Here is a 26,673-nt window from a genome sequence, read left to right on the forward strand (position 1 = left end):
GATTCATCATTTGTTTGTTTGTTTTTCATTCCCCAATTTCGTATACGACACAAAGCAAACAAAACACGAAAAATTTTTTTGATTTAAAATTTTCTGTTTATTTATGCATGCGTGCATGTGTGTGTGTGTGCGTTTGGTTGTTGTTGTTTAGGTGACAAAAAAAATTATTGAAATTAAAAAAAAAAAATTTTGAAATTTAATTAAAATTAATTGAAATTTTATTCATAATTCAAACATCATAATCATCAGGATTATCGGGAAATAATACTGGTTCCCAGAATTTACATCGATAAAAATTTGAATTAATAGTTATACGATATGGTTGATCAATAATCATCTGTTTCCATGCAATTTGTGTTTTATTATCACCGAAACGTTGATTTGTTGAACGAAATTCTGGCCATTCTAATCCATCTAAATGGGCACCCGGTTTACCATGGCGAGCAAAATTTACCCATGTTCGTATGATTTGTTTGCTAATTTTTGTATCAGTTGATGTAAATATTATTGGCAATAGATTTGGCGATGCGGCCATACCAAACATGATTGGTACATCAGCCCCATGACATGGTCCCATCCACCGGAAACATAATACTAACATCATATATGGCGAAAAATGATCAAAACGATATGAATAAACACGATTTGTATTGGAAGAATTTCTTGACAACATTTGTGCATATTTCAACGTAAAAAGATATGTTGGACAAATCATTATGCCATCAGATAATGTATCAACAAGTGTACGACGTAATTCTGTATTGGCTGGATATTCACGAAGATTTTTTGTATAAAAATTGAAAATATGACGTATATAATCCGGTGGTCCTTGCAGTGCCATTAATGATTTTCGAAATAATCTTTTCATATCATCATATGTAAATTTACGTATACCATTTATAAGTTCAGGCAATATATATGTTGTTATTGTACCTAATTCACCATATGTAAAACCACTAATCAAATCGACTGGATTATAAATTCCTTTTGCTAACATTTTACTTGGTCTTTCAGGCATTATACCGCCTTTATCGCCATACATAAGGAACATTTGTTTGCCTTCAAATATAGCCGGAAGATTGAATGATAATGTTTTGAATGTTAATTCTTCCACGCTTTTGTTCTGTAAACAATCGACCATCATGTCCATATTATGTATGGGACATTTCATTCTTTTGGCAAATTTTTTCGAATTTTTCAATGAATTCTCCGGTGAATATGCTAAATATTCATTGATTGAACCAGATCTCATGATTGCACGATGAAATAAACCACGTGCTAATGGTGAAATGATCATGGTCGAGATACTCATCGAACCAGCTGATTGACCAAATACTGTAACGTTTCGTGGATCACCACCAAAACGATCAATATTTTCTTGGATCCAACGTAAAGACAGTATCATATCATGAACACCTTGATTACCAGGTGCACGATCCGTTCCGGCGTATAGGAAACCAAATGATCCTAGTCTATATTGAACAGTGACAAATACACAATCACCTAAATCAGCAATACGACCACCATCAAAAAGTTGAGTAGAAAGTATATTTATATTTCCAAAATTGAATCCACTACCATAAAAATATACAATAACCGGTTTTAATTCGAAATTAAGATTATTTCTATCAAATGGTTGCCAGATATTGATGAAAAGACATTCTTCAATTCTAGATATGAATGGTAGACCTTGTGCACAGCCACCACGGCTAAATGTAGCATCATAAATACCTGACCATGGCCGGGCCATTTTTGGTAAGCCAAATCTTACGGGTACTTCGCCAAAACGGATTGATTTGAAAAAATACATTCCCTTGTTTGATGCGCTTGTATCAATTTTACCACGAACACGTGCACCATTTTTTAACGATACAATTCGATCCGGTAATGATGTCCACGAATAAATGCTTCTGTTGTTGCTGTGTTTATTGTTGTCGATAATCTTCCAGTTGTTGTTGTTATTGTTCCAGTTATTTCCACTTTTAATATTCTGATTCTTTGACCATTGTTCCCATGTTATGGATGAATTTACTGTTGTTGATAATAACACCATTAATAATGATAACAATAACAAATAGAAAATCATTGTTAACAGCAGAAAATGTAACAAAAATTTTGTTGCTGTTGTAATTATTTCCTTGCTGATCTTCGATTAATTGCATTTTTATATGAAATATGATGATGAGAGGGAAATAATTTTCAGATGTCTAAACAATTTCCTTTATCTTTATTTTGTTACAATTAGCTCAATAGCAAAAAAAAAATAAACCTTGACCTGATTTATAATTAATTTTTTAATTATTTTTAAATCACAAATTTGATGATCTATCAACCTAAATTTCACAAAAAATTGTTATTTGAAAAATTCTGATACGTCATTTTTGTACGGCTGCATGTCATGTGTTTTTTTTATAAAATGTTGATGATTCGCATGCTTCAAATTCATCATAGCATTATTTTTGTTTCATTTTGTTTTATTTTTAAATTTTTTTCCCCATTAAATAAATATAAATCAATGTGATCATAGCCGATGAACAAAAATTCAAACATTTTGTTATCAATGAAATTGTGATTGTTTTTATTTTGTCGATAAAACAATAATTTCTGTTGAATTGTTTCTGGTTTGACATTTTTATGTCCTCTAAAAAATGGTATAATCATTTTTGTTTCGTTTCTAAAATTGATTGATTTGAAATGTAAATTTTTTTTTTCACAGGCAAAATATCTTGCACAGATTATTGTCATCGGTGCACAGGCGATAGGTCGTGCATTCACACGTGCATTGAAACAAGAAATTGAAGGTAAATTTTTTTTTTTGAAAAAAAATTTGTCTGTGAAATTAATTAATTTTTTTTTGTAATCAAATTCAAACCAGCAAGCCAACGAGCTGCACAACAACGAAATACAAACAATTCTAGTGCCGCATCAGCAGCAGCAAATGCTAAATTGGGAATGAGTGTTCAAGTAGGATTTTTTTTTATTTGCAAAAATAAAAATTCCATTTTTTTCTCTTTCTCTCTCCATACATAGGAAGCAATGCAAATACTGAATATTGAAAGCAATCAATTAAATGATCTAGAATTTATTGAAAAACGTTTTAAACATTTATTCGAAGTTAATGATAAAGCAAAAGGTGGTTCATTTTATCTACAATCCAAAGTGAGTATATTTTGAATACACGAATTGTCTCTTTGTTATATATTTCTGTTTATCAACAATTCGAACGACAACGACGATGATGATGATGGTGGTGGCGGTGGTTGTTGCATGGCATGTTTATTTATCATCATCATCATCATTGGCTTTAAATATCTTTGTCATCATCATCCTCATCACACCCTTACAATTGCCAAAAAAAAACATATATATCACATGATGCTGATGATATTACTACTATAGACCTCTATGATGGTGTATGAAACGATGACGTTGAAGAGGATGATGATGAGGATGACTATGTTTGGTTCAAAATTTTTTACAACCAATAATTTATACTGCTGCTTTCATAATAACATCAGGTCAACAACATTTAATAGACAAAAACCGTTTGACAATTATAATATTCATTACATTCAACAACGAACAATGGCTACGACAACATCAACAACAATAACAAATGAAAAATTGATTGAAGATATTGATCGTAATATTAATGAACAAAATTTACTTAAATGCATTGAACGTATGAAACGAATTCGATTAGGTGGCCGTTTACGTTCAGATTCAACAATGAAAAATGCATCGGTTTTTGTACCATTTTGTCATGATCTTACAACAAATGAACCGGCCATTCTGTTTACAAGACGATCATTCACAATGACCAAACATAAAGGTGAAGTTTGTTTTCCTGGTGGCCTAGAAGAAGAATGTGATGAATCCTTAATTGAATCGGCTATTCGTGAAACCATTGAAGAAATTGGTGTCCATCGTTCCGATTTGAAAGTGTATGGCGAATTGAATCCAATACCATTCAATGATTTAGCTTTGTATCCGGTACTTGGTTACCTTAAACTACATAATACTTTGGATCAATTTAAATTGAATCCAGATGAAGTACAATCCATACATATCATACCAATAACACGACTGTTGAATATGAAATTTTGGTTCAAAACACATTGGCGTTCTGGTTGGACAACACCAGTGTATAAAGATGATGAAAATCCACGAATATGGGGAATGACCGGCAGCATTCTATACATGTTATTGGCCAATATATTCCATGGACATTTTCAATTTGATTCATCATATTTGAATCGTGGACCAACATCACCTTCATCGGCAACATCATCATCATCGTCGTCTTCGCCGCAATCGTCAGCATCACAATCAGCTGACAGTTCATCATCATCATTAAATGATCAAAAAACACGATGAATAACAATGAAAATTTTTTTTCCCCCATTTTCTTTCTTTAGGTTTATCGTGCAAAAGAACGGATCGATGAAGAGCTTCAAACTTTACAACAACAACAACAATCATCAAAAAAGAATGGTCATCAATCGAAATCTGATTCAAGTTGAAGACAAGATTTTAAAAAATTCTCTTTAGATAAATGAATTGCCTTGATCGAATATATATTTTTTTTTTTGTAAATTCTGTTATTTTGTATAAAATTCCAATGAAAGAAAAATTGCTGATGATGATGATGATAATCTCTTTATGTAGTTAAATGAATTTTGTTTGTTTGTATGTCAAATGTAGATTTTTTCAAATAAAAAAAACTTTTGTTGATTTCTTTTCTGTTGTTGTTGTTGTTGTTCCTATATACAACGTTTTGTCTTTACACCTGATATATTATTAAGATCATCGATTTCCATGATAAGACCACCATAACCATTTTTAGTTGCTTCATTGGTGCTAATATCGAAATATGTTTTCACATGATATTCACTTATTTTTTCCGTCGATTTCAATTGAACCATAAGACGATCATACATTTCTTGTGATTGCACTGGTTCTTCATATAATGTGTCCAAATATTGTTTCATTAGATTACAATAGGCATTTCGTTCGTTTCTGTTCCATATGAATGATGAATAATAAACAAAATTAATTGATTGATTGATTGATTGATTTTATTATTTACAAAAAAAAACATACCGTATTTTTTGTACATTACAAAGATTTGGTCTTTCTGGATTGAACAATGCAATAGCAATCAATAATGACATTAGATAATCATTATAACGCCACTCAGGTTCAAATGACATTACATAACAACGATGTTTTTCATATAATTTTGGATTCGCTTCTTTAAGCATTTCCATTTTCAATGTAAATCGAAAATTTCTTTCCAAATCCTATTATTGTGATTTGTTTGAATTAGAAAATTGGAATGTATAAAAACAATCATCATAATAACATACCAATGCTTCCCAGCATTCTTTTTCAAGATTAATTGTCATCATTGACCATATGATTAATGTATCCATAACACCACCTTTGACTAATGATACCTGATCTTCTTGACTTAGCTCCTGGAATGATATTAATTTTTTACACATTTTAATGAAATTAAATGTAACAATTTCAGCGATACGTATGAGATCGATAAATTTCTGATCAGTTGGTAGATCGGAAACAGTTTCAGCTGATAGAATCTGTACAATTGATGTAAGATATTTCAATCTACAGCTACCATGTTCAGTGAGTACATTTTTCGGATGATTCGATGATGTTGCACGTAGTAATAGATGAAATTTCGTTACACTATAACCACTTTCTCGAATGATTTTCACTTTGTTCATTAATTTAATCAATCGTTCATCGGCCATATTTTGTCGATCAATTTCTTCTTTATCGATTGTTTCCGATTCATAATCATCATCATCATCATTGATTTCAATCACATCGGTTGGAATCATTCTGTTCAACGAATTATCGACATGATCAACAGCAACATCATGATGATGATGATGATGATGATAGATGATATCTTGACTATTATTACTATCGATACTATCGATGCTATTACCGGAACTATTTGAATCCAAAACGATTAAATTATCATTATTATTCGCCGGTGTTGCTGTTGTCGGTGATGGTGTTAGAATTGTTGTAAGAAAATTTCCATTCATCATCATTTTTTCATCATAAACAAATTCATTATAAGTTATCGGTGATGAACGGCGAGATGATTCGATATCGATTAAACCATTGTTGTTGTCGTTGCTATTGTTGCTATTATTATTTATCACCATCAATGGTGTTGTTTGATCTGATTGATAATGTTCTTGTTGTTGTTGTGACTGATGATTATGATGTTGATTTGGATGATTATTGTGAGTATGATGATTATGATGATTATGATTATGATTATTATCCAAATGTCGACCAATCGATAATTTTCTTTCATAAATTTTCATATTTCTTTCCTGTTTTTCAGCTTCGCTCATAATATATTCACTTTTCATACCCATCGAATAACATTTGGCCAGACGACATGCAGCACAAAATCTTCGTGAATGAACATTAATTTCACATTTGAATTGAAAATAACATTTTAATTTCTAAAATTTAAAAATTAAAAAAAAAAATTTTTGAAATATAAAAATATAACAACATTTACATTACATTTAATTTGAATGCATTACGACGAAAAAATTCTTTACATGAAGCACATGTTATGGCACCAAAATTACAGCCACGTGCACGATCACCACAGACAACACAATGGCTACGGCCAATAAATGGATTTTTTTGGCCATTCATCATCATCATTGTCATATGTTGTTGTTGTTGTTGCTGTTGTTGTTGTTGTTGTTGTGAAACATTCGAATGATGATGATTATCAACATTCCTCATCATTATCATTGATTGTTGTTGTTGTTGTTGTTGTTGCTGTTGATGATGATTTTCATATTGTTGTTGATTTAATGGAAAATATTTATCATTAAACATATGATTCTGGATAGATCCAACAGCAACAGAATCATTAATGGCCATTGAATTTAATGATGATGATGATGATTCAATATGGCCATTCAAATTGCCATTTGTCATTTGATTTGTTGTTTGAAATAGATTCATCATTATAATTTTGGAATCATTCGAAGGTCACAAATAAACAAACAAACAAACAAACAAACAAAACTATTGATTCAACAACAAAACAATAAATTGCACACAAAAATTAGGTATTTTTCTTTTGGACGACACCAAAAAATTAAATGTTGATTATGTGATTTGATGATATTTACTTGGTGGAAAAAAAAGTGACGCCACACACACACACACAAATAAACTATGCAATCAAAGAGAGATAAGTCAAAAGAAGAAAAAAATAAACTGATTATCATCAACATCAACATCACATAACAAGTAAATTGTACCACATAATAATTTTGCACCACCACCAATATACAATAACGATAACAACATCCAATGTTGTAGTCAAGCACCAATGTATAATGTAGCCAATGATGATGTGATAATGATTTTTTTTTATTTTTGGCTTTGTTTCACATTAGATTCGAAAATACGTAAATAATGGGCTGTACATATACATTGTAATCATTTTTTTTTTTGAGTTGATTGAAAATTATGTCTGATGATGATCATCGATGATACACAATTGATGGTGTTTTCAAACACTCACACACACACACACACCTTGTGCACATAGATTAACAGATAAAAGTAAAATATTTCCATTTGATAATCGATAAATGAAAAAAATGATCAATTTTCAAGAGGATGTTGTTGTTGTTGTTGTTGTTAATGATGATGATGCCAAAAAAAAAAAAAAACAATTATATCATACCAGAAATTGGAATGGATACCAGCCAACACTATCATGATGATCAGAGTAAAAAAAATAACGTGATTGAGGCGTATTCTTGAAGTGGGTGTGTCCAATTCGAATGAATTCGAATCATCGATTGTTGTAAATGATGAAATATCGGATAGTGAAAATGAAAAAAAATGAGGAAAAAATGATTCAATGTTCAAATCAATCGTCATTTTCAAAGATGATGATTGGATTTTCATGAAAAATTATCATCATCATCATCGTCATTGTCGTCACTTTTCTGGCCTGATCGATCATCATCATCATGATCAATAAATCGCAAATGTTTGATTTACAATAAACAACAAATCATTATCGCATTTTTTTTGTGTGTGTGTGTTCAACAACGAAACGAAAAAAAAATGTGCCAGGATTTTGATTATTATATGATCAAATGAATAAGAACAAACCATCAAAGACTATGACCAAGACCACTGCGCGCTATGTTATCATCAGAATGATAAATATAAGAAAAAAAAACCTGAAATAAATATCACAATAATTGATCGATTTTGAAATTACACGCGGAAAAACAAAACAACTACGAAAACAAAAACAAAAAAAAAAATTTTGTTTTGTTTTGTTTTGTTTTGTTTTTTTACCATTTCAATATATATTCAATTCAATTAAAAAAAACAAAACAAAACAAAAAATCCTTCAAAACATTTTGGAATATATTTGGGTAACAAATAAATACGAATAAACAGAAAAATTGAAAAACAAAAATTCCAATAACCATAACACATCTATATATCTTTTATCGTCATCATTATTTTGTTAATTTGTTTTCATCATCATCATCATACACAAGCAAATAAACAAACAAAATTCCCAAGAATGAATATAATCCATATATACATGTATTCACACACACACACACACACACACACACACACACACACACACACACACAGATGTAAACATTGAGAAAAACAAGTGTCCATTATCAATAACGTGATTTTTTATTTTCTCTCGATGTATGTGTGTGTGTGTGAATGTTTTTTATTTAATATCAAAATTCTCGATCAAAAGCAAAAAAAAAAAAATCTTATAAACAACAAACATTCGATCCAATTATAGTGATTGATTATTATTGATTGATAAATCCTATATCAAGGTGTACAACACACTGTGTGTACTCTACTGTATACTGTACTGTACTGTGTTGTTGTTGTTATTATTTGCTGGCACGAACAATTTTTATTCTGATAATAATCAAATTGATCAAATGAAAATTTCAAGGAAATCATGATTGATTTTTTTTTGTCAGGAAAACTTTTCTTTTCTTTTTTTTATATCTTGATTTTCTACTCCTTTTTTCATTGATTTTATCAAATTAATCAATCAAATTTTTTTTTTTGATCATTTTTATCGTCGTTGGAATGTGTTTTTTTTTAATTCCTCATTTCAAGTGAATTTTAAATTTTTTTTTTCGTATGTTTGCCGCCAATCAAACAAGTAGTGGTGGTGGTGGTGGTGGTTTTTTAGTAGTGACAACACAGCTAGACTGAAAAATCATGACTTTTTTTTGAATGAGTGAAAAAAAACTCAAAAAACCTAAATAAATCAATGTTTTATGCGTGTGAGTGTGGATTATATCATCATTCAAATCATCAAATCATCAACATTATCGACGACGACGACGACAACAACAACAACAACAAATTATTGCCATAATTATCAAAATCATAAAAAAAAGAACACATCATTAAAATTTGGATTTTGTATCTATTTGAACGAATTCCATCGCCATCGCCATTCATCATTATCTTCATTTTAACGGAGAGCAAAATAATAATAAAATTTTCATTTGAATATTCAATATATCAAAATCAAAATCAGACCAAATGCATCAAGCATGGTTTGTTTTTTTTTTTTTTTTTGCTACTAATAATAAATTGTTGCATGGGATTAGGTAATAAAATGTCATTCATTTTTTTTTGTTGTTTTCTTTGTAAATAATAAAATGGTCAACAAATAAAAAAATTAAAGGTAAATGTATTTGGATGATTAAAAAACGTTTGATTGATTTTTGATGTTTTTTTTTCTGTTCTCATTTTCTAGATAAATCCACCAATACCACCGATACCACCATGAAGGCCACCAAGTCCTAAATGTCCTAGGCCACCGACACCACCATGACCGAAACCACCATGTCCAATAAGACCACCGGTTTTTGCATGTGCCAATAAATCTAATGCAGCACCTTTGGCCAGACCTTTTTCGGCAAATTTACCACCATAAAATATTGGTTCATGAATGATTGGCTGTTTTATTACACTATTTGTGTGTATGTGTTTTTGGACAGGTAAAATAATCAAAATAAATGATAATGAGTGTAAATAAAAAATTTTTTTCCACATATAGAAAAATCAACAAAAGAATATACATACGGAATCGGTAATGGAAACGGAATAGGAATCTTTTTCTTATGAACCGAACTCAATGCAGCCAATGCAGCCACTTCAATGCCTTTTTTCTTGAAGAATTTTTTCTCTTTACGTATAAATTTATATAAATGTTTGGCAAATTTTCTATGTGCTTTGAATACCGATGATGATTCCACTGTAGTGATTGCCATTATAAAACAGATGAATATCATTATTAATAATGTTGTTATTATTAATTGATTCATTGATGATCGATTCATTTTTTTTGAATGAATCAACATGTTTATTGATTATTTATTGTTTTTTCGATGATCAATGGTCAATGATGATGATGATGATGATGATGTGGATAATGCAACAAAACAAATTTTCAAATGTTCAAAGTTTTTTTTATCATGGAACACATACATACACACACCGAAATATGGATTTGGAAACCGAATGCAAAAATGAAAAAAATATTTATCGACAAAGCGGAACTGAACATTTTATACTGCAATTTTTTTTGTTTGTTTCATTCGCTGGAATACATTTATTCTCTTCCCGTTTTTTTTTGGTCTTGGTTTCTGGAACAATAACAACAACAACAACAACAACCGAATAGGAAATGAAATAAAATTCATTTCTCTTCACTTTCTTTTTTTTTTTGGATTAAATTGTTTGTTTGTTTGTTCGTTTTTTTTTTTTTTGGCCACCAGAAAAAATTGTGGATAAAATTTTTGCACTCAGTAAACACATGCGATGGTCATCATCATTGAAAAGGAGAAAAAAAAACGAAAATTCATTGTCCACGTACCACAACAAAAAAAAAAATTCAGATCAACCAACCAACCAACCACCAATTATAAAATTATTATTTATCAAATGTCAAATCACTAGAAAAAAACAGAATGTGAGAAAATGACACCAAAAAAAAAGAAAGAAATCAAATCAAAACAACAAAACCAGAGTAGTTTGTCAAATCAATTTTTATGAGGTAATAGAACAAAAAAAAATCATAATTATAAATTGGTCAGCCAAGAGAGCATGACTGGACATTATTATTATTATCATTATGATGACCGTTGTGATTTTTTATTCGCCTGAAATGATCTGATTTTAATACCGTGAAATTCAATAATAATCATTCAACCGATTAAGTACACGCAAACACAAATTTTCGGTATTTCCAGGTGTGTGTGTGTGTGTGTGTGTGTGTACCAGGTCGGTCGATGTCAATTGTTGTGGACACTTGAACTATTAAATGTTCCATTTGGAACGTTGTTTTTTTTTATTGCTTATAATCAAGTGACAAATGATTATTATCATTTGCATGTGAACATATTTTATTTTCCCACTGGTACAATTTTTTTTCTTCTAAATTCCGGTTTTTACCATTAATTTTTTTGTTTTGTTTTTCACTTTTTTTTAAATTGAATTATTAATTATGGAACAACAAAAAAAAATTATTACCTTGTCGTTGTCGTTGTTGTTGTTGTCGATTAAATGATTGTGTGCATGTTTTTTTTTTCTCAACTGAACAAATAAACAACACAAGAGATTTGATTCAATGGTTTTCCGATGAACAAAAAAAAAAAAAAAAAATTCGAATCAAATTCACTTCTGGTTTTTTTCTCTGTTTTCTTTTTTTGGATTCATTCAAATGAAGAAAATCAAAAAATCCACTTGACCAGTAATATGTATAAAAGGACAAATTTTATTTCCGATTTCCGAAAACAAAACTAATCCATTCGTCATTTGTATTTGAATCCAGTGTTTGTTTGTTTGTTTGTGTGTTCCATGATCAACCAAAAAACAAAACAAAACCAAACAAAACTTGAAAAAATTTAAAAAGTGAAATTATTGATAATAAAATAAATGAATTCAACAAATTAGTGCAAAAAAAAAATCCTGACCTCAAAAATCCAGAATTTTTCATCATGAAACTTTTCAATAATAATCTATTCATTTGTCTATTATTGTGTATTGTTGGCCATTATGTCAATATTTGTTGGTCATTTCCAGTGAGCAAAGGAATTAAAGCAGCAGCTGCTGCTGCCGTTGCTGCTGCATCGATTAGCAAGAAAAAATTCTTTCCACTTCCAATTCCAGTACCGATACCGTATGTATTTATTTTCATTTTTACATCTGGTTTCTCATCTGGATGATCATTTTTTGTTTTTGTTTTTTTTTTGTTGTTCTTTTGACATAAATTAGAATTATGAAACCACCAATTGTTGAAGGAATTCCCGTCCCGATATCATTGGTGGCATTCGGTGGATTTCGTGGCCCATATAGTTATGGTGGCGGTGGCGGCGGCGGCGGTGGTGGTGGTGGCTTTGGTGGCGGCGGTGGTTTTGGCGGCGGTGGTTTTGGTGGCGGTGGTTTTGGCCGTTAATTATCAGCAAAAATTTTGTTCATATTTTTTTCTGTTCACTTGCTTATACCCATATACACATCATACATTTGTTTTTGATATTTTTTTTTCATTATGTTGCTGCACAGGATGCTGAACAAAATAACAAAAAAAAAAGATTAAAAAAAAAATTATCAACAATTAAAATTAATATATACACAAACATCGAAACAAAACAAAACAAAACAAAACAAAAAAATTTTGAATAAAATTCCAGATAAATTCCAGAGAAAACGAAATTATGATTGATGAATCATCATGGATTCAATAAACAAACAAAACGGACAAATTGGATCAGATTACCAATGACGAAAATGAAATGATCCATGATCAATTTACATAATGATAATGTTAATGTTAAAAATTATTTTTATTCATTCATTATTATCATCATCATCATCATTAATCAATTAATCAATACAGTTGAGAATATTCTGCAAATTTCAAAAAAAATTTTTTTTTTTTTGGCAAATTCAGTGGCTTATTATAGGTAGTACACATAATGTATTTGTCATGTTTGTCTATTTTTAATCTAATTTTAAATTTTTTAAAAAACAAATGCAAATATAAATGTTAAGTAGATTTGGTGTGTGTGTGTATGGTTGTAAATGAAATCTGAATTATAAAAATCAATGGATAAGTACAAAATTTTGGCCATTTAACACGTTTATAGTAGTGGTGTGTGCGTGATTAGTTAGAAAAACAAACAGATTACAAATTTTGATAAATGATTTAATCATGATTATTTAAATGAGCGAATTGATCCAACAATTTGGTTTTTTCCATGGTTTGCATGTGAAACCGACCGGTCAAATATATAGCCTCTATTTCTTTTTCGATTTATCCACAATAACTTTACCGGTCATCATTGGTAACATTGTACTACTACCAAGCACTGCTGCTTTTTTCGATGAAAATACTGACATTTCATCTTCAAGAAGATTTTTTTCTCGCTCTAAACGTTTCTTTTCGTCACCATTTTCACGTTTAAGACGATCAAAACGATTATGCATTTCACGTTCAGCTTCTTTCAATTCTTGTTCTTTATCTTTAACACGTTGAACAAAATTTGCACGCATCTCTTCTTCACGACGTTGTAAGGATTCTTTTAATGCACGATGACGCCATTCAAATGTTTCATTGAAACTTGATCTATCCATTTCATTTTCATCACCACCAAAACCCATCTGTTGTAGACGTATACGGCGATATAATTCATAATGTTTGGAATGTGTTGTATAACGTAAATCTTCCATATTCACACGAATGACCATATCGCGTAACCGTACAAAATCGCAATGATTTTCATTTTCAACTATTGCCAAAAAAAAAAAAAAAAACAATGAAAATTATCTAGTAACACACACACACAAAAAAAAATAATATCACAATACCATGAACAGTTCCCCATGGATATTGACGTGCACGAATATGTTTACTACCAATACGAATAAATTCATTACTTGCAACAACAGCAAATGGTGTCAATGAATTATTAGTAGTATTAATATCGGCCACTTCAGAATCATCAACAGGAAAACGATAATATTCAATACCATTTGCATTCAATTCATTTGTAATACGTGTACGAAGTTTTTCCAATTCTTGTTTAGTAATCGTATCGGCTTTACCAATGACCGGAATTAGATTAACTTTATTATGTAAAGCTTTCATTGTGACCAAATCTAATGCACGTAAACCATGGCCAATTGGCGATAGAATATATATACAACAATGTATACGACTATCGGTCAATGGACTTTGTGAACGATGTATTTTTAATTCTTCTTGTAGATATTTTTCAAAATGTTCATCGATATATTCAACAATCGGTTTATATGAATCGGCTAATGAAGAAAATGCAAAAAAAAATAATCGATTAGATTAGTCATATCCACAACGTTTCATCATTCCATATTAAACTTACTTTTATCGATCTGATCACCAAAACCTCTGGATTCGACTAATGTTAATTTAAGTTTAATATTACCTTCATTCAATTCCAATTGTTGTGTTGAAACAGAAACACCAGACATATTATGATTACGTGTAACAGATTGATCTGTTGATAATTTTGTATTGAATAATGCTTCCAATAATGTTGTTTTACCAACACCTGTAGCACCTAATGCCAAAATATTGAAACCAAAACCATCACGTATAACACGCGATACTAATTGATCGGGTAATGTATCAAAACCAACATAGGTTTCTGGACGTAAAACACGAAGACCATTCTGGGTATTACCACCACCACCATTATTATTATTAGCATTACCATTCATCATTGCACCGTTTGTATGATGAGAACCATTTGTCGAATGTAATGAAGATTTCATTGTTGTCGATGTCGATGATGGTTGTTGTTGTTGTTGTTGCTGCTGCTGCTGTGGAATATTACCCGGTGTTGATATTGATTGTAATGGAATTTTTGGTTTATTCGATACCATTGGTTTCGAAATTGGAACTGATGATGATGGATTTGTCAAACCACCACTTGCTGCCGTACCAATCAATTGATTATTCATGGCATCACTATGATGTTCAGCAGACATTTTTGACAGAATTTGATAATGTTCAATGAATTGTCTTGTCAATTGGCTAAATTCAATTAATTAAAAATTGATGAATGAAAATGAACAACAACAGCAAACATTCGAACGAATGAATAATGAACGTGAAAGCGAAACCAGAGACAAAAAAAAAGAAGAAAACATTAAGATTGACAAAAATGAAAATAGAGAAAAAAAATAGAATTAGAAATACTCACACAGCGCGACACAGATACAAACAAAAATGGACTTGACTTGTTGTTGGTTTTTTCGTTTTTTTTCCACGAAACGAGAAGAAAAAAAAACAAATTAATATTCAAACGAAAATTAAATTTGGAATGTTTTTTTTTCTTTTGCTCAAAGATGATGATGGTGATGGTGATAATGTCCGATGTTGATGACCGAAAGATAGAAAAAAAACCAGTATTTGACCGAAATATCAATAAATTTTTCTTCTCTGGTTGGTTATAAAACAAAGTGTCACCACATTAATTCACAATTTATCGTTTTTAGAAAAAAAAGAGTCAGCCAGTTTGACAAGCTAGACCATACCAATTTTTTCTATTTTATCATCATTTTGCACACAGCACACACACACATACTGTTTTTTTTACCAAGAAAAAAAACAGTTAGCAGCAGCAGAAGCAGCAGCAGCCATCATCGATAGGGAACTCCGTCAATCATCATTTCGTTTAAAGCCGTTTTTTTTTGCGCACAGTTTTTGGCACCACCCAATTTTTTCCTATTTCGATTCACAAGAATACAATGTGTGTGTGTGTGTTATTAAATCGCTACATCTAGCGCGAATCATTCATATAGGACGTATATATTTTTTAAAGTTCAAAATTTTTATTTTTTATTTATTATCATTATCCATGTAATTTCATTTATTATAATCATCATCATTAAATATAATATTTCACTGTGTTATGTGTGTGTGTGTTTGTTTTTTTTTGGTGTCAAAGGGAAAATACAATCGGACAATGTGTTAGAGTCACACAGAAAAAAAAAGACAAAAAATTTTTTGAAAACAAGAAAAAAAAACTGGACACAAATAAATAATTGTTGTTGTCTTGTTTTTTTTTTATCTTTCGAAAATACATTGTTGATATCGTTGTTACTGATGATTGTGATGATAATCGATAATCGATGATTTTGACGGCCACAACGATGACAACGATGACATTGATGATGATGATGATGATGCAGATGACGATGATTGGATGAATTTTTTTGTTTTGATAATCACGAATTTTTTTTTTGAAATAAAGAATATCATAAATACTGTATATATGGTGTGGGTATATGTGGTTGTTATTTGATGAATTCACACACACACAATAGATTTTTTAAAAAAAAACCAATGAAGAGAAAAAAAAATGACAAAGAATTTGAAATTCAAGAATTTTTTCGGGTTTATTTGTTTGTTTGTTTGTTTGTTTTTTTCGGGTTTTTTTTTCACCATTGCCATTCAATTAGAATCTCATTCCTTCACCATTTAAAATGTCCTCGTTTCCGATGATCTGCTTCCTATTTTGATTTCTATGATTTGTATGATTATCATCGATAAAATAATAATAATAATCATTATCATCATCATCATCATTATTATTATTATGATTATATTGATTTTCATCATTATTTTTGTTGTTTTCATTATATTCATCATTTAATAATTTTATTAATTTTCTTTGTAACTTGCCTGTTTGTCTTTGTTGTTTTGATTGTTCGTTTGATGATTTTTGTTGTTGTTGTTGTTGATCCTTTTTATCATCATCATCATTCTTTTTAAAACGCATCCCTTCTTTATCCAATAATGATGGACCATTATTACCAGCAGCGTTATCTTTTTTAAAACGTAATCCTTCACCATCCAAAACAGATTTTCTTATTATAAGATTTTTATTCAATAATTCATTGGGATTTTTTTTAAAACGAAATCCACCATCTTCATTCAATAGAAATAATGGCCGTTTAAAACGCATTCCTTCATTATTCAATAGGCTTTGATCGGCTCGCCGAAAACGCATACCTTCATCATTCAAAAGGCTTGGATCAGCTTTCCTGAAACGCATACCTTCGTCATTGAATAATGGGTCTGGTCGCCGGAAACGCATTCCTTCATCATTCAATAGGTTTGGATCAGCTTTCCGGAAACGCATGCCTTCCTCATTTAAGAGGCTTGGATCTTTTTTAAAACGCATTCCCTCATCATTGAACAAAGGATCTGGACGCCGGAAACGCATTCCTTCATTATCCAATAAATTTGGTTTTTTAAAACGCATTCCTTCATTATCCAATAAATTTGGTTTTTTAAAACGCATTCCTTCATCATTGAATAATGTATCTGGTCGTCGAAAACGCATTCCTTCATTATTCAATAATGGATCTGGACGACGGAAACGCATTCCTTCATCATTGATTAATGATGAATCTTTTTTATTCAATATTAATAATGGAAATGCAGACGACGATGATAATAGACGTTGATTGTTCATAATGGGAATATTTTGATGAAAATATGAATTTTCTAATGATGCTAATCCAATACCATCATTATTATTATCATCATCATAATCATCAATAATTGGTGCGATGAATGATGATTTTTTACGAAAACGTAAACCTTCATCATTTAATAATGATTTTTTATATGTATTTGTTGGTGGTCGTATTATAATTGTTGCCATTGGATGTTGTTCACGTTGTTGTTGTTGTTGTTGTGGATTTTGATGCTGACGAACCAAATCAACGTTATCGTCATTATTATTATTATTATTATCTGAACAGGATTTTTTTTTATTCCAAAAGACAAGTGAATATTTTGATATTTGAAGTGGCAATTGGTGGTGGTGGTAATTGGAAAAAAATGAAAGAAAAATGAAATTAATAAATAACAAAAAATAAATCAATAATCAAATCAAATATATGACACAATGTTGTTGTTTTTTAATCTTTCCGATCATCAACAAATGGTTTTCTATCCACCATTTTTATTAAACATTTGTTGATGATTGGAAAAGATTTAGATTTTTTTTTCTCTATTGATTGTCATCGATTGATCTAGAAATTATTATTATTTATTATCAAGTTTAATATGAAAAATCAATATTTTTTTTTTATTAATCCATCGCCATCATCATCATCATTATTATGTATTGAACATCAAATATTGGTGTTGACAGAAAAACAAAAAAACAAAAAAAAAAACTGTGAAACGATTCACAGATTGAGATACAGTGGAAAAAATTTTGAAATGTCAACAAACAAAGTGTTGTGTATATAAAATTAGAAAAAAAATGACAACGATGACAGTTCCAGAAAATTGTGATTTATTAATTGTGATAAAGATGTGATGATGATGATGATGATGTCACATAATCATTGGATTGTCATTGTGCCATGCATGTGTGTGTGTGTGTTTACGTAAATTCTGTCATTTAGGAATTATTATTACTATAATAATAATGACAATCGATTTGATTTGAACATTTGTCAAATAGACATTTGACAAAGATACGATTCTGTGGTTCGGAGGGGAGCATGAATATACGATGAAGAATTAAAAAAGTGGGGTGGAGAATCCCAAATTCAATGGAAAATCCAAATTCTTATTTACACACACACACACACAAACTAGTGGATAAACTTTTTTTTTTTTTTTTTGAAACTTTGTATATTGATTTCCATGGCAAAAGAAAAAACGACAATTTTGTTATTTAATGAGAAAAAAAAACAAATTCATTCACTATGTACATCGACACACACACACACAAATAAAGTCTCATTTCCGGTGATACAAAAAATTCAATGATTTTTTTTCTCTCTTGATCATATTATCAGAATTTTTTTTCTTTCGTTTCATTCGATATCCTGGCTACAAACAAACAATGTGTTTGCACACACACACACACACACACACACACACAGAAAAATCAACAAAAGGCAATATCATCGATACAAACAAATATCCTGGAGCTGAAATTTGAATTAAACTCTGACTTTTTGATGTTGATGTTGATTTTGATTTTGATTTTGATTTGATTTTAATTTCAATTTCGAAATACAATATATCCACGCGTCAACAACAAAAATACAACAGGGTCAAAAATTCAAAAAAAAAGTGATTTGTTTGAATGAGTGAAAAAAAAATTCAATCGATTCATAAAATGAAAATTCAATTGACGATTGATTATTATTGACAAATCAATATAGATATATAGATTGCAATTTATATTGTCAACAACAACAACCAGAACAACAATGATGATGATGATGAATATGACGACAATTGCTATTTTTTTTTTTTGGTAAAAAATCCAATCAAATTGAACAATAGAAAATTGTTGATGATTTCAATTTTGTTTATTTGCTTCTGGCTTTTGTAAAATTTTGATGAAATTTTTTTTAAGAATTTTTTTTTTTAACTTGTGGTTTTCAAATATTTGATAGAAATTCATTATTGAATTGATGATGATGGGCTATTTACACATTCTGGTTCCGGTTTTTTCGTTTTGTTTGTTTGTTTGACGTTGTATAAATATCAAATAAAATCATTTGATTTTCAATTTTATCCAGAAAAATCTTAACTTTTTCTTTGCAAAAAAAAAAAAAATTTAATTATAATCAAAAGCTCTCTATCTCACACGGGTTTTTTTCTTCTGTTTATCTCAAATAACAGAATCATCATCATCAAGAATCTCTTATCGATTTTCATCATCATCATCATCATCATTGGCACAGGGGGAAAAAATCGATAAATTCAAATTAGTTACACATTAAATAAGAAAACAACGAATGAATAAATAAAGATAGAATGAGAATATATAAATGCAACAATATGCAAATGTATGAACGAAAAACAAAAAAAAAAAATTTGTCACATCATCATCGTCGTCAAAGATGAAGATAATAATCGTCGATGATACAATGAGGTTTCTCAAATCTCTTGGGGTTTATTTCGTTCACTTTTTTCTTCTTTTTTTCAATTCATTTCGTTGAGTTTCTCACACATTTATAATAAATGCAACAAAGAAAACAGAATCCTTTTCCTATTAGAATATTCATGATGATGGAAAAGAGATAAAAAAAAATTTTTTTCATGGAATGGAAAGAAAATGGCAAAAAATTCTTTATTGAAAAAAAAATAAAATGAAATAAAATTTTAATCTCATCACATTTAACCCACTAAATAAATAAAACACATTCCATCATCAACAACAACAACAACAACGAGAATGTTGTTCTGTATATTCCTGTATGTGTTTGGATGTTGATGATAATGATGATGGAATGTGTTTTGTAATACGTGACGTAATGTGATACTTAATCTGCATAATAATAAGGTTTTTTTCTTGTTCATCTGATAATGAATAGTAAGTATATGACTGATTATCATTCGCACATACACACACATAGGATGGTCATATGAGAATATCTATCATGTGTTTGTGTAAAAAAAAAAATCTAAATTCTTAATTCCAATTACAAATATCTAGTAGTGATAATCATTATTGATGTCAAAAATGAATGTCAGAATATTTCATCATCATCATAATAATCATATAATTAACATCGATATGATGATGATTATGAAACATGTGTCATCAATATGTTGTGTTAGTCAATTCAATGACTTGATAATAAATTAATGTATTATTAATCAATACACGCACACACACACACGAAAGAATTTTGATTTATTGATCAATCAAAAATCGATTGAATTACACACACATAGGAATAGGATTGATGACACAACAACTTGAAATGATAGATATGGTAGATATTCGTGTCTGTGTGTGCATGTATGTGTGTGTGATACTTGAATTATCGTCTGTCATTATTCGTGACCATAAATTATGATGATGATGGAAAAAAAATTTGAAATTTGATACTTTTCTAATGATTCAAATATATGGAAAAAATTCCATTTAAAAGAATTAAACTTACAAAATTGTTTCCATAGATTAAAATGATGATTTGTTGGTGTTGATAAAAATGTCGATAATGGTAATCGATTCATTTTATTGTGTTGATTTGATGCAGCCACAATTTGTGGCTGCCTCTGTTGTTGTTGTTGTTGTTGCTGCAGTTGTGGTTGTAGTTGTCTTTCGGTAAATATCTCTGAATTGACCTGATTATAAATTGTTGGCCATTGTATTATGATTGAATAGATCATTATCTGCATCCATAATAATGAATAAATCGATGATGATGATGATCGACCTTTCTGTTGTGGAAATGATAGCTTTTCAATTATTGAATTCATCATGTTGTTGTGTTGTGGCCAAAATAAACTTCGATCAATCAATTGATGGAAATTATTTGAATTGAATTTTTGTTCAAAAAAAGCAACAAATTTTTAAAATGAAACAAAAAAATTCTGTAAATAATGGAAATGTTTGGAAAATTTTTTTTCTCTTCACAAAATCATCACACATCGTTGAAAATCGAACATTATTATTGTTGGTGTTACTATTTTTTATTTTTTATTTATTTTTTTTTTTGGATAATCAACGAATGACCGTTGCTGTTGAAATGGATGATCGCACTATTTATATATCCGTTTCAGAAGTGAATTTTTTTTTTCGCATTCCGCTTGCTCGGTATATTAATATGTGTGCGTGTGTGTGTGTAATTTGTTGTGCGCACAATTTTTTTTTCTATAAAAAAAAAACAAAACAAAACAAAAAAATCATATATAGCCTATATTTTGACGCCCATAAGATGTGTTTTCACTTTTTTTTTTTTTGGACATCGGCAACAAACATCATCCATGACGATCGTCGATCGACCAGAACCTTACCAAAAAAAAGCCAAATTTTATAGTGTCGATCATCATCATGATGATAATTTCTTTATTTCATCAGAAATCAATCGATGAACAGGGAAAATTGAAAATCATTTGAAATCAATTCAAATCAAATTTAAAAAAAAAATTTCAATTACAAAAAAAAACACCCAGGCACGCACAGAATTCTGAAAAATTCTGAACAAAAAACCATACCATATATACGATAATACACACACAAATGATGATTTTTCATTATTGAAAGAGAAAAAAAAACAACCAATTTTCCAATGACAAACAAGAAAAAAAATTGCAGAAATTTATTACTTGAAATTGAATTTAATGATAAATAAATCTGAAAGATTTAATTTTTTGTTGGCCGTCTGAAATGATGATTTCCTTCCGTATAACAAAATGAAATGAAATGAAATTTTCATCATTTGATGAGAAATGATGTGCGTGCGTGTGTGGGTGGGTGGGTGTTTCCGGGCAAAAAACTCTACTGAGTGAGAATAATAGCAAAAAAAAAAAAACACCAAAATTCTACATCAATGTGGAATATTTTTTATTTTTTTTATGAAACAATAACAAAAATATTTTTTACTCCGGTCATTACCTATAAATCAATCGTATTGTTACGAAAAATTTTCATCATTATCATCATCGCCGTCGTTGTTGTTGATCTCTAGGGTTTGTGACAAATTTTTTTTCCCATTCTCTTTCAAACTGATAATAAATGGCAATTCGTTATTATTGGCTATTGTCCATTGTTGTTGTTGTTGTTGTTGTTGTTTTTTTTAATTTAATAAAATTAATGTTTTCACATCATCAAGAATCGAGGCCATTGGTGGTGGATAATAATAATGATATTGATGTTTTATTTTAGTGTCTGTTTGTGTGTGTGTGTGTGTGTGTGTGTCGTGTTGGAACTATGTTCTCATTTTCATTTTTCAAATACAAATAACACTGTTGTCGTCGTTGTTGTTGTTGTTGTTGTGGATTATATTGATATTAACGTTCTGGTTTTTTTTTCTTTGACTTTTATTTTTCACTGTAATTCTCATTTTCGAATTGTTACTTCTTCTTTTTTTCTTTATTTCGCCATCATCATCATCATCAACATCATCATCAGTTGGATTTTCAGCAACCCCAAAAAAAAAATGGTAACCATTGGATTGAATCAATGAATGAAGACAAGCCAAAAAAAAAGAGAGCAGAAAATAAAAAGCATTCTTAATCAAACAAAGAACTCATTTCCATTTTTTTTTCTTCTTTTTCTTCTTTTTCTTCTTCATTATTCCTTTTGATTCGCTTTGGGAATCATGAGCCAAAAAAAAAAAAAAAAATATTTGAAATTCCAATACAGAATTGCGAATATCGAATGGAACATTCTAATTTTTTGCCAACGAAAAACAAAAAAATGAATCCAGAATGAAATTGAAAATCAAGAAATTGTCATTAACTGTAGAGAAAGTGAAAATAAATTTCCAGTTATTTTGAATTTCAAATAAAAGTTTCATATTTTTTTTTGTTTTCATTCAATTCTCGCGGTTATTTATTATTTTTTTTTTGAATTCTGATCCAATACAGAATATATTTTGACCATTTGTTGTTGTTGTCGTCGTCGTTGTTGTTGTTGTTGTTGTTATTGGTAACGAATCGATTCTAATGAATCTGAAATTTGAAAATAGGAAATATTTTCCAAAAAAATTTCATTCTTTCTCTTGTATCGAGGCCGAATCAATCGAAAGAATTCGTGATCAATTGAAATATGACCATCGATGTTATGTGATGTCAATAAAATGGAATTCCACCAAAAAAAAAAAACTTTGATTAATTATAATTATTATTATTGGGGAAAAACAAAAATTCCTTCAAAAATGGATACATGACGACAAACCAAAACCGAATCCGAAACCGAAACCGAATCAAACACAAAATTTAATGACACTCTATGATCTATGAACGTGATCGAAAAGAATATAAAAAAAAGAGAAAGAAAGAAAGAAAACAAAATACACACCATCGACTATAATCAAATGAATGGAATGGAATCAAATGGAATGGAATGGAATTGAATCAAATGAATCAACCGGAAGACCAGAGGTTTTTTATTCATTTATTTATTCTTTGTTTGTTTATTGTAACAACAACAACAACAACAAACCAATATAATGATTAATGAGTTATGTCCAATTCACAACAACAACAACAACAAAAAAACAAAAACACAGACACAGTGTATATGTGTATATTGTCTACGATGATGACGATGATAATCAATTTGGTAATTATAGTGGGGAGAAAAAAATAGAGTGGAAATAGAAGAAATAAAAAAAAAAACAAACACCAGATGAAAATTCGAAAGAAAACAAAAAAAAACCTGGTGTATCATGTGTAATAAAAAACCAAAACAAATCTAAAAGTCATATATATATCGAAATGAAAATGATGATGATAATGATGATAATTCTCTCTGTATCATTTTTGTAATGAGAAAATGAATGAATGAATGAATGAATAATTTGATTACATCGTGTGTTTTGTTTGTGTATTTCTGTCTTTTTTTTCCTGTGCTTGTGTGTGTGTATGGTGGGTATGGTGGGTATGGGGTGGGCATTGATGTGATAATCATAACTTCATCATCATCATAATATTGATATTTAATAATTTATTTATATTCCAGGATCAGAATCCTAATAAATAAAATGAAAACGTGTCGTATGGATATGTGTTGACCGTTGATCTTTCCATTGATATTATCATCAAATACTAATTGGCTAAGCAGAAGAACAACAACAACAAAAAAAAAATTCGAATCAAAAAAAAAAAAAAATTTCTGATCCAGAATTCCTTTGAAATGGTAATAAATAAAAACGACAACAAAGAAAAATGAAAATCACAGCGATCACAAAAACAATTTTTTTTTTTGGGATCATCAAATTCTAAATGTCATCATCATTATCATCATCAAGATTGTCTTCAATAGAACTGGAATCGATTTTTTTTTTCATTAAAAAAAATTGATTCCTTTTCAATTTTATTGATTATTAGTTCACAGATCATTTGTTAAAATAGTGAACAAGAAAAAAAAAATCAAAAAATCCTCATGAACATTGACATGATCTACGTTCAAGATTTGTGCATGTTTCACAATGACAAATATTACATGCACCACCTTTATATCCTTGTTTACGACAAACTTGACTACATTTCCATTCTATGCATGATTGTCTTGGACCTTGTAAATTATCATGTTCAGGTTCTAGAATATTCTTTACGGTTGTTGGAATATAATGATCTGTAACGGTGGATAGGATGAATGTACAAAAAAAAAATGAAAAATCAAGAAATGAGAATCAAATTAATGAAAAATAATGACAACAAACAAACCTGTATCCGGATCTGGTTTATGATAGATACTCCATGGTGCTACAAATCGATCACAATAACATTTTTCACTGTCCCAATGTTCACAGGTATCACAATTACATGTTGTACATTTACCCCCTTTTTTACCACCATTTATACATTCACCAGAACAAATATCGGCTTGACATGATGCATCTTGTACACTATGATTTCTTTTTTCTTTTAATTTTCAAAAAACAAAAAAAAAATCCAAAAAATAATTAAAGAAACAACTAGGAGAAACATTTCATATAGTTACCTGAAAATGTGTCCATTACCCTTACATTATGATCAGGTCTTCTTGCTTATAATTTAAAAACCAAAAGATTAAAAAACAAAACAAAACAAAAAAAAAATTTCATATCCTTACTTGGAAATGTGTCCATTACTTTTGCTTGATTCGATTCAATCATCATGATGATCAGATTGATTGAAAAAATGACCATCATCAATGATGATATTGTCTTCATTTTTATTCGCTATTGTTTTTCAACGAAACGTTGGTATACCAATTTCAATGTGGATGGCAATCTCAGTATATGGCCGAGTATTAAATAGTGTTTGTTGGTGTGGTAGTTTTTTTTTTTTTTTTTGATTTAAATTTATTTGAAACGGTTTATTGGTTCAATTTCAAAATATCAAATGATTATTTTTCTTTCTAATCTGTTAATAATGGGCAAAGCAAAAAAAAAAAAAAAAAGAAGAAAAGTTCAAAGTAAAAAATAAACAAATAAAAATCTATTTACCATTGCCATTTTGTCATTGTTCAAATTGAACCGAATCGGAAATTTATGTAAATAGAAAAAAAAATGTCAACAGATTGTGAAAATAAATTCTTCGGTCAGACATTTATGTTTCAAGGTCATGATGGATAAAAAAAATGACGAAAGAAAAGATTGAAAATTGAACATTTGATTCATATTTCGATATTTCGAACGAGAAATATTCCCGGATTTTTTTGTTTTCATTTTCAAATAGAAATGGTAATTTTCCATAAGTTTTTTAAATTTATTAAAAAAAATTTTTTTCAAAATTTGTTTCAAAAACAATGACATTGTTTACGTAGTAGTTTTAAACAATCTTTACAATGACAAATATGACATAAACCACCTTGAAAACCTTTTATATGACAAATATGAATACAACGTGATTCTTCACATATTTCCGGACGATTTTCGGTATAATATTCATCATCAACAGCTTGTACATACATCTTTTTGGTTGTCGTTGTGTTCCGGACTTTATGGAACAAATTGAAAAATGAAAAAATGAAATAAAATCATAACAAAAAACAAACAAACAAACAAACCTGGATCCATTTCTGGATCATTATAAACCGA

General features: G+C 29.4%; 8 protein-coding genes and 1 long non-coding RNA gene across 10 annotated transcripts; 3 read left to right on the forward strand and 6 right to left on the reverse strand.

Annotated features, from left to right (window-relative positions):
• Positions 1-42: 42 nt before the first annotated feature.
• Positions 43-2,086, reverse strand: LOC124497121 (fatty acyl-CoA hydrolase precursor, medium chain). Its single transcript, XM_047060730.2, has one exon. It carries the CDS (start codon positions 2,084-2,086, stop codon positions 230-232), a length of 1,857 nt encoding a protein of 618 aa, XP_046916686.2. The 3' UTR covers positions 43-229.
• A 425-nt stretch (positions 2,087-2,511) lies between these two features.
• Positions 2,512-4,738, forward strand: LOC124497143 (uncharacterized). Its single transcript, XM_047060760.2, has 5 exons — positions 2,512-2,651; positions 2,717-2,801; positions 2,876-2,964; positions 3,031-3,159; positions 3,400-4,738. Exons 1-5 carry the CDS (start codon positions 2,649-2,651, stop codon positions 4,375-4,377), a joined length of 1,284 nt encoding a protein of 427 aa, XP_046916716.2. The 5' UTR covers positions 2,512-2,648; the 3' UTR covers positions 4,378-4,738.
• On the reverse strand, positions 3,502-8,035 carry LOC124497142 (uncharacterized). Its single transcript, XM_075733112.1, has 5 exons — positions 7,766-8,035; positions 6,577-7,246; positions 5,370-6,512; positions 5,104-5,303; positions 3,502-5,019 (listed from the first exon to the last, which is right to left on the reverse strand). Exons 2-5 carry the CDS (start codon positions 7,033-7,035, stop codon positions 4,764-4,766), a joined length of 2,058 nt encoding a protein of 685 aa, XP_075589227.1. The 5' UTR covers positions 7,036-7,246; positions 7,766-8,035; the 3' UTR covers positions 3,502-4,763.
• A 1,624-nt stretch (positions 8,036-9,659) lies between these two features.
• On the forward strand, positions 9,660-10,254 carry LOC142597719 (uncharacterized). Its single transcript, XR_012832359.1, has 3 exons — positions 9,660-9,784; positions 9,857-10,100; positions 10,160-10,254. It is a non-coding gene; the product is annotated as an uncharacterized LOC142597719 (long non-coding RNA).
• LOC124496503 (uncharacterized) lies at positions 9,720-10,463 on the reverse strand. Its single transcript, XM_047060022.2, has 2 exons — positions 10,186-10,463; positions 9,720-10,072 (listed from the first exon to the last, which is right to left on the reverse strand). The coding sequence occupies exons 1-2, from the start codon at positions 10,461-10,463 to the stop codon at positions 9,853-9,855; spliced, it is 498 nt and encodes a 165-aa protein (XP_046915978.2). The 3' UTR covers positions 9,720-9,852.
• Positions 10,464-11,914: 1,451 nt separating this feature from the next.
• Positions 11,915-12,798, forward strand: LOC124496879 (uncharacterized). Its single transcript, XM_047060442.2, has 2 exons — positions 11,915-12,283; positions 12,379-12,798. Exons 1-2 carry the CDS (start codon positions 12,102-12,104, stop codon positions 12,557-12,559), a joined length of 363 nt encoding a protein of 120 aa, XP_046916398.1. The 5' UTR covers positions 11,915-12,101; the 3' UTR covers positions 12,560-12,798.
• A 130-nt stretch (positions 12,799-12,928) lies between these two features.
• LOC124496442 (septin-10) lies at positions 12,929-15,802 on the reverse strand. The gene is made up of 4 exons (XM_047059960.2): positions 15,348-15,802; positions 14,505-15,178; positions 13,972-14,424; positions 12,929-13,892 (listed from the first exon to the last, which is right to left on the reverse strand). Exons 2-4 carry the CDS (start codon positions 15,130-15,132, stop codon positions 13,402-13,404), a joined length of 1,572 nt encoding a protein of 523 aa, XP_046915916.2. The 5' UTR covers positions 15,133-15,178; positions 15,348-15,802; the 3' UTR covers positions 12,929-13,401.
• A 156-nt stretch (positions 15,803-15,958) lies between these two features.
• Positions 15,959-21,663, reverse strand: LOC124496443 (uncharacterized). 2 transcript variants are annotated; one of them, XM_075733114.1, is made up of 4 exons: positions 21,082-21,651; positions 17,350-17,911; positions 16,832-17,310; positions 15,959-16,671 (listed from the first exon to the last, which is right to left on the reverse strand). In XM_075733114.1, the coding sequence occupies exons 1-4, from the start codon at positions 21,401-21,403 to the stop codon at positions 16,628-16,630; spliced, it is 1,407 nt and encodes a 468-aa protein (XP_075589229.1). In that variant the 5' UTR covers positions 21,404-21,651; the 3' UTR covers positions 15,959-16,627. The 2 variants fall into 2 exon arrangements, with proteins under 2 accessions (XP_075589229.1, XP_046915917.2); XM_047059961.2 differs by having other exon boundaries at positions 16,832-17,911; positions 21,082-21,663.
• A 3,235-nt stretch (positions 21,664-24,898) lies between these two features.
• LOC124496553 (uncharacterized) lies at positions 24,899-26,188 on the reverse strand. The gene is made up of 5 exons (XM_047060080.2): positions 26,080-26,188; positions 25,704-25,996; positions 25,593-25,637; positions 25,316-25,513; positions 24,899-25,223 (listed from the first exon to the last, which is right to left on the reverse strand). The coding sequence occupies exons 2-5, from the start codon at positions 25,801-25,803 to the stop codon at positions 25,030-25,032; spliced, it is 537 nt and encodes a 178-aa protein (XP_046916036.2). The 5' UTR covers positions 25,804-25,996; positions 26,080-26,188; the 3' UTR covers positions 24,899-25,029.
• Between the last annotated feature and the right edge of the window lie 485 nt (positions 26,189-26,673).

The sequence above is a fragment of the Dermatophagoides farinae genome, chromosome 7, assembly GCF_024713945.1.
Source record: "Dermatophagoides farinae isolate YC_2012a chromosome 7, ASM2471394v1, whole genome shotgun sequence".
Lineage (NCBI taxonomy): Eukaryota > Metazoa > Arthropoda > Arachnida > Sarcoptiformes > Pyroglyphidae > Dermatophagoides > Dermatophagoides farinae.

Coding starts and splice junctions, on each gene's coding strand:
- LOC124497121 (XM_047060730.2), bottom strand. CDS start 2,086: ATGATTTTCTATTTGTTATTGTTATCATTATTAATGGTGTTATTATCA.
- LOC124497143 (XM_047060760.2), top strand. Junction 2,802..2,875: donor ATTGAAACAAGAAATTGAAG/GTAAATTTTTTT, acceptor AATTCAAACCAG/CAAGCCAACGAGCTGCACAA. Junction 3,160..3,399: donor CATTTTATCTACAATCCAAA/GTGAGTATATTT, acceptor TTACTACTATAG/ACCTCTATGATGGTGTATGA.
- LOC124497142 (XM_075733112.1), bottom strand. CDS start 7,035: ATGATGAATCTATTTCAAACAACAAATCAAATGACAAATGGCAATTTG. Junction 6,513..6,576: donor GTAATGCATTCAAATTAAAT/GTAATGTAAATG, acceptor TTTAAATTTTAG/AAATTAAAATGTTATTTTCA. Junction 5,020..5,103: donor TGTAATGTACAAAAAATACG/GTATGTTTTTTT, acceptor CATATGGAACAG/AAACGAACGAAATGCCTATT.
- LOC124496503 (XM_047060022.2), bottom strand. CDS start 10,463: ATGTTGATTCATTCAAAAAAAATGAATCGATCATCAATGAATCAATTA. Junction 10,073..10,185: donor CCGTTTCCATTACCGATTCC/GTATGTATATTC, acceptor ACACACAAATAG/TGTAATAAAACAGCCAATCA.
- LOC124496879 (XM_047060442.2), top strand. CDS start 12,102: ATGAAACTTTTCAATAATAATCTATTCATTTGTCTATTATTGTGTATT. Junction 12,284..12,378: donor CCAATTCCAGTACCGATACC/GTATGTATTTAT, acceptor GACATAAATTAG/AATTATGAAACCACCAATTG.
- LOC124496442 (XM_047059960.2), bottom strand. CDS start 15,132: ATGTCTGCTGAACATCATAGTGATGCCATGAATAATCAATTGATTGGT. Junction 14,425..14,504: donor TGGTGATCAGATCGATAAAA/GTAAGTTTAATA, acceptor TTTCTTCATTAG/CCGATTCATATAAACCGATT. Junction 13,893..13,971: donor TCCATGGGGAACTGTTCATG/GTATTGTGATAT, acceptor TTTTGGCAATAG/TTGAAAATGAAAATCATTGC.
- LOC124496443 (XM_047059961.2), bottom strand. CDS start 21,403: ATGATGAATTCAATAATTGAAAAGCTATCATTTCCACAACAGAAAGGT. Junction 17,912..21,081: donor TAATCTATGGAAACAATTTT/GTAAGTTTAATT, acceptor AATCCTGTTCAG/ATAATAATAATAATAATAAT. Junction 16,672..16,831: donor AAAACAACAAAGACAAACAG/GCAAGTTACAAA, acceptor TACAAATCATAG/AAATCAAAATAGGAAGCAGA.
- LOC124496553 (XM_047060080.2), bottom strand. CDS start 25,803: ATGAAGACAATATCATCATTGATGATGGTCATTTTTTCAATCAATCTG. Junction 25,638..25,703: donor AGTAATGGACACATTTCCAA/GTAAGGATATGA, acceptor TTAAATTATAAG/CAAGAAGACCTGATCATAAT. Junction 25,224..25,315: donor TAAACCAGATCCGGATACAG/GTTTGTTTGTTG, acceptor CCACCGTTACAG/ATCATTATATTCCAACAACC.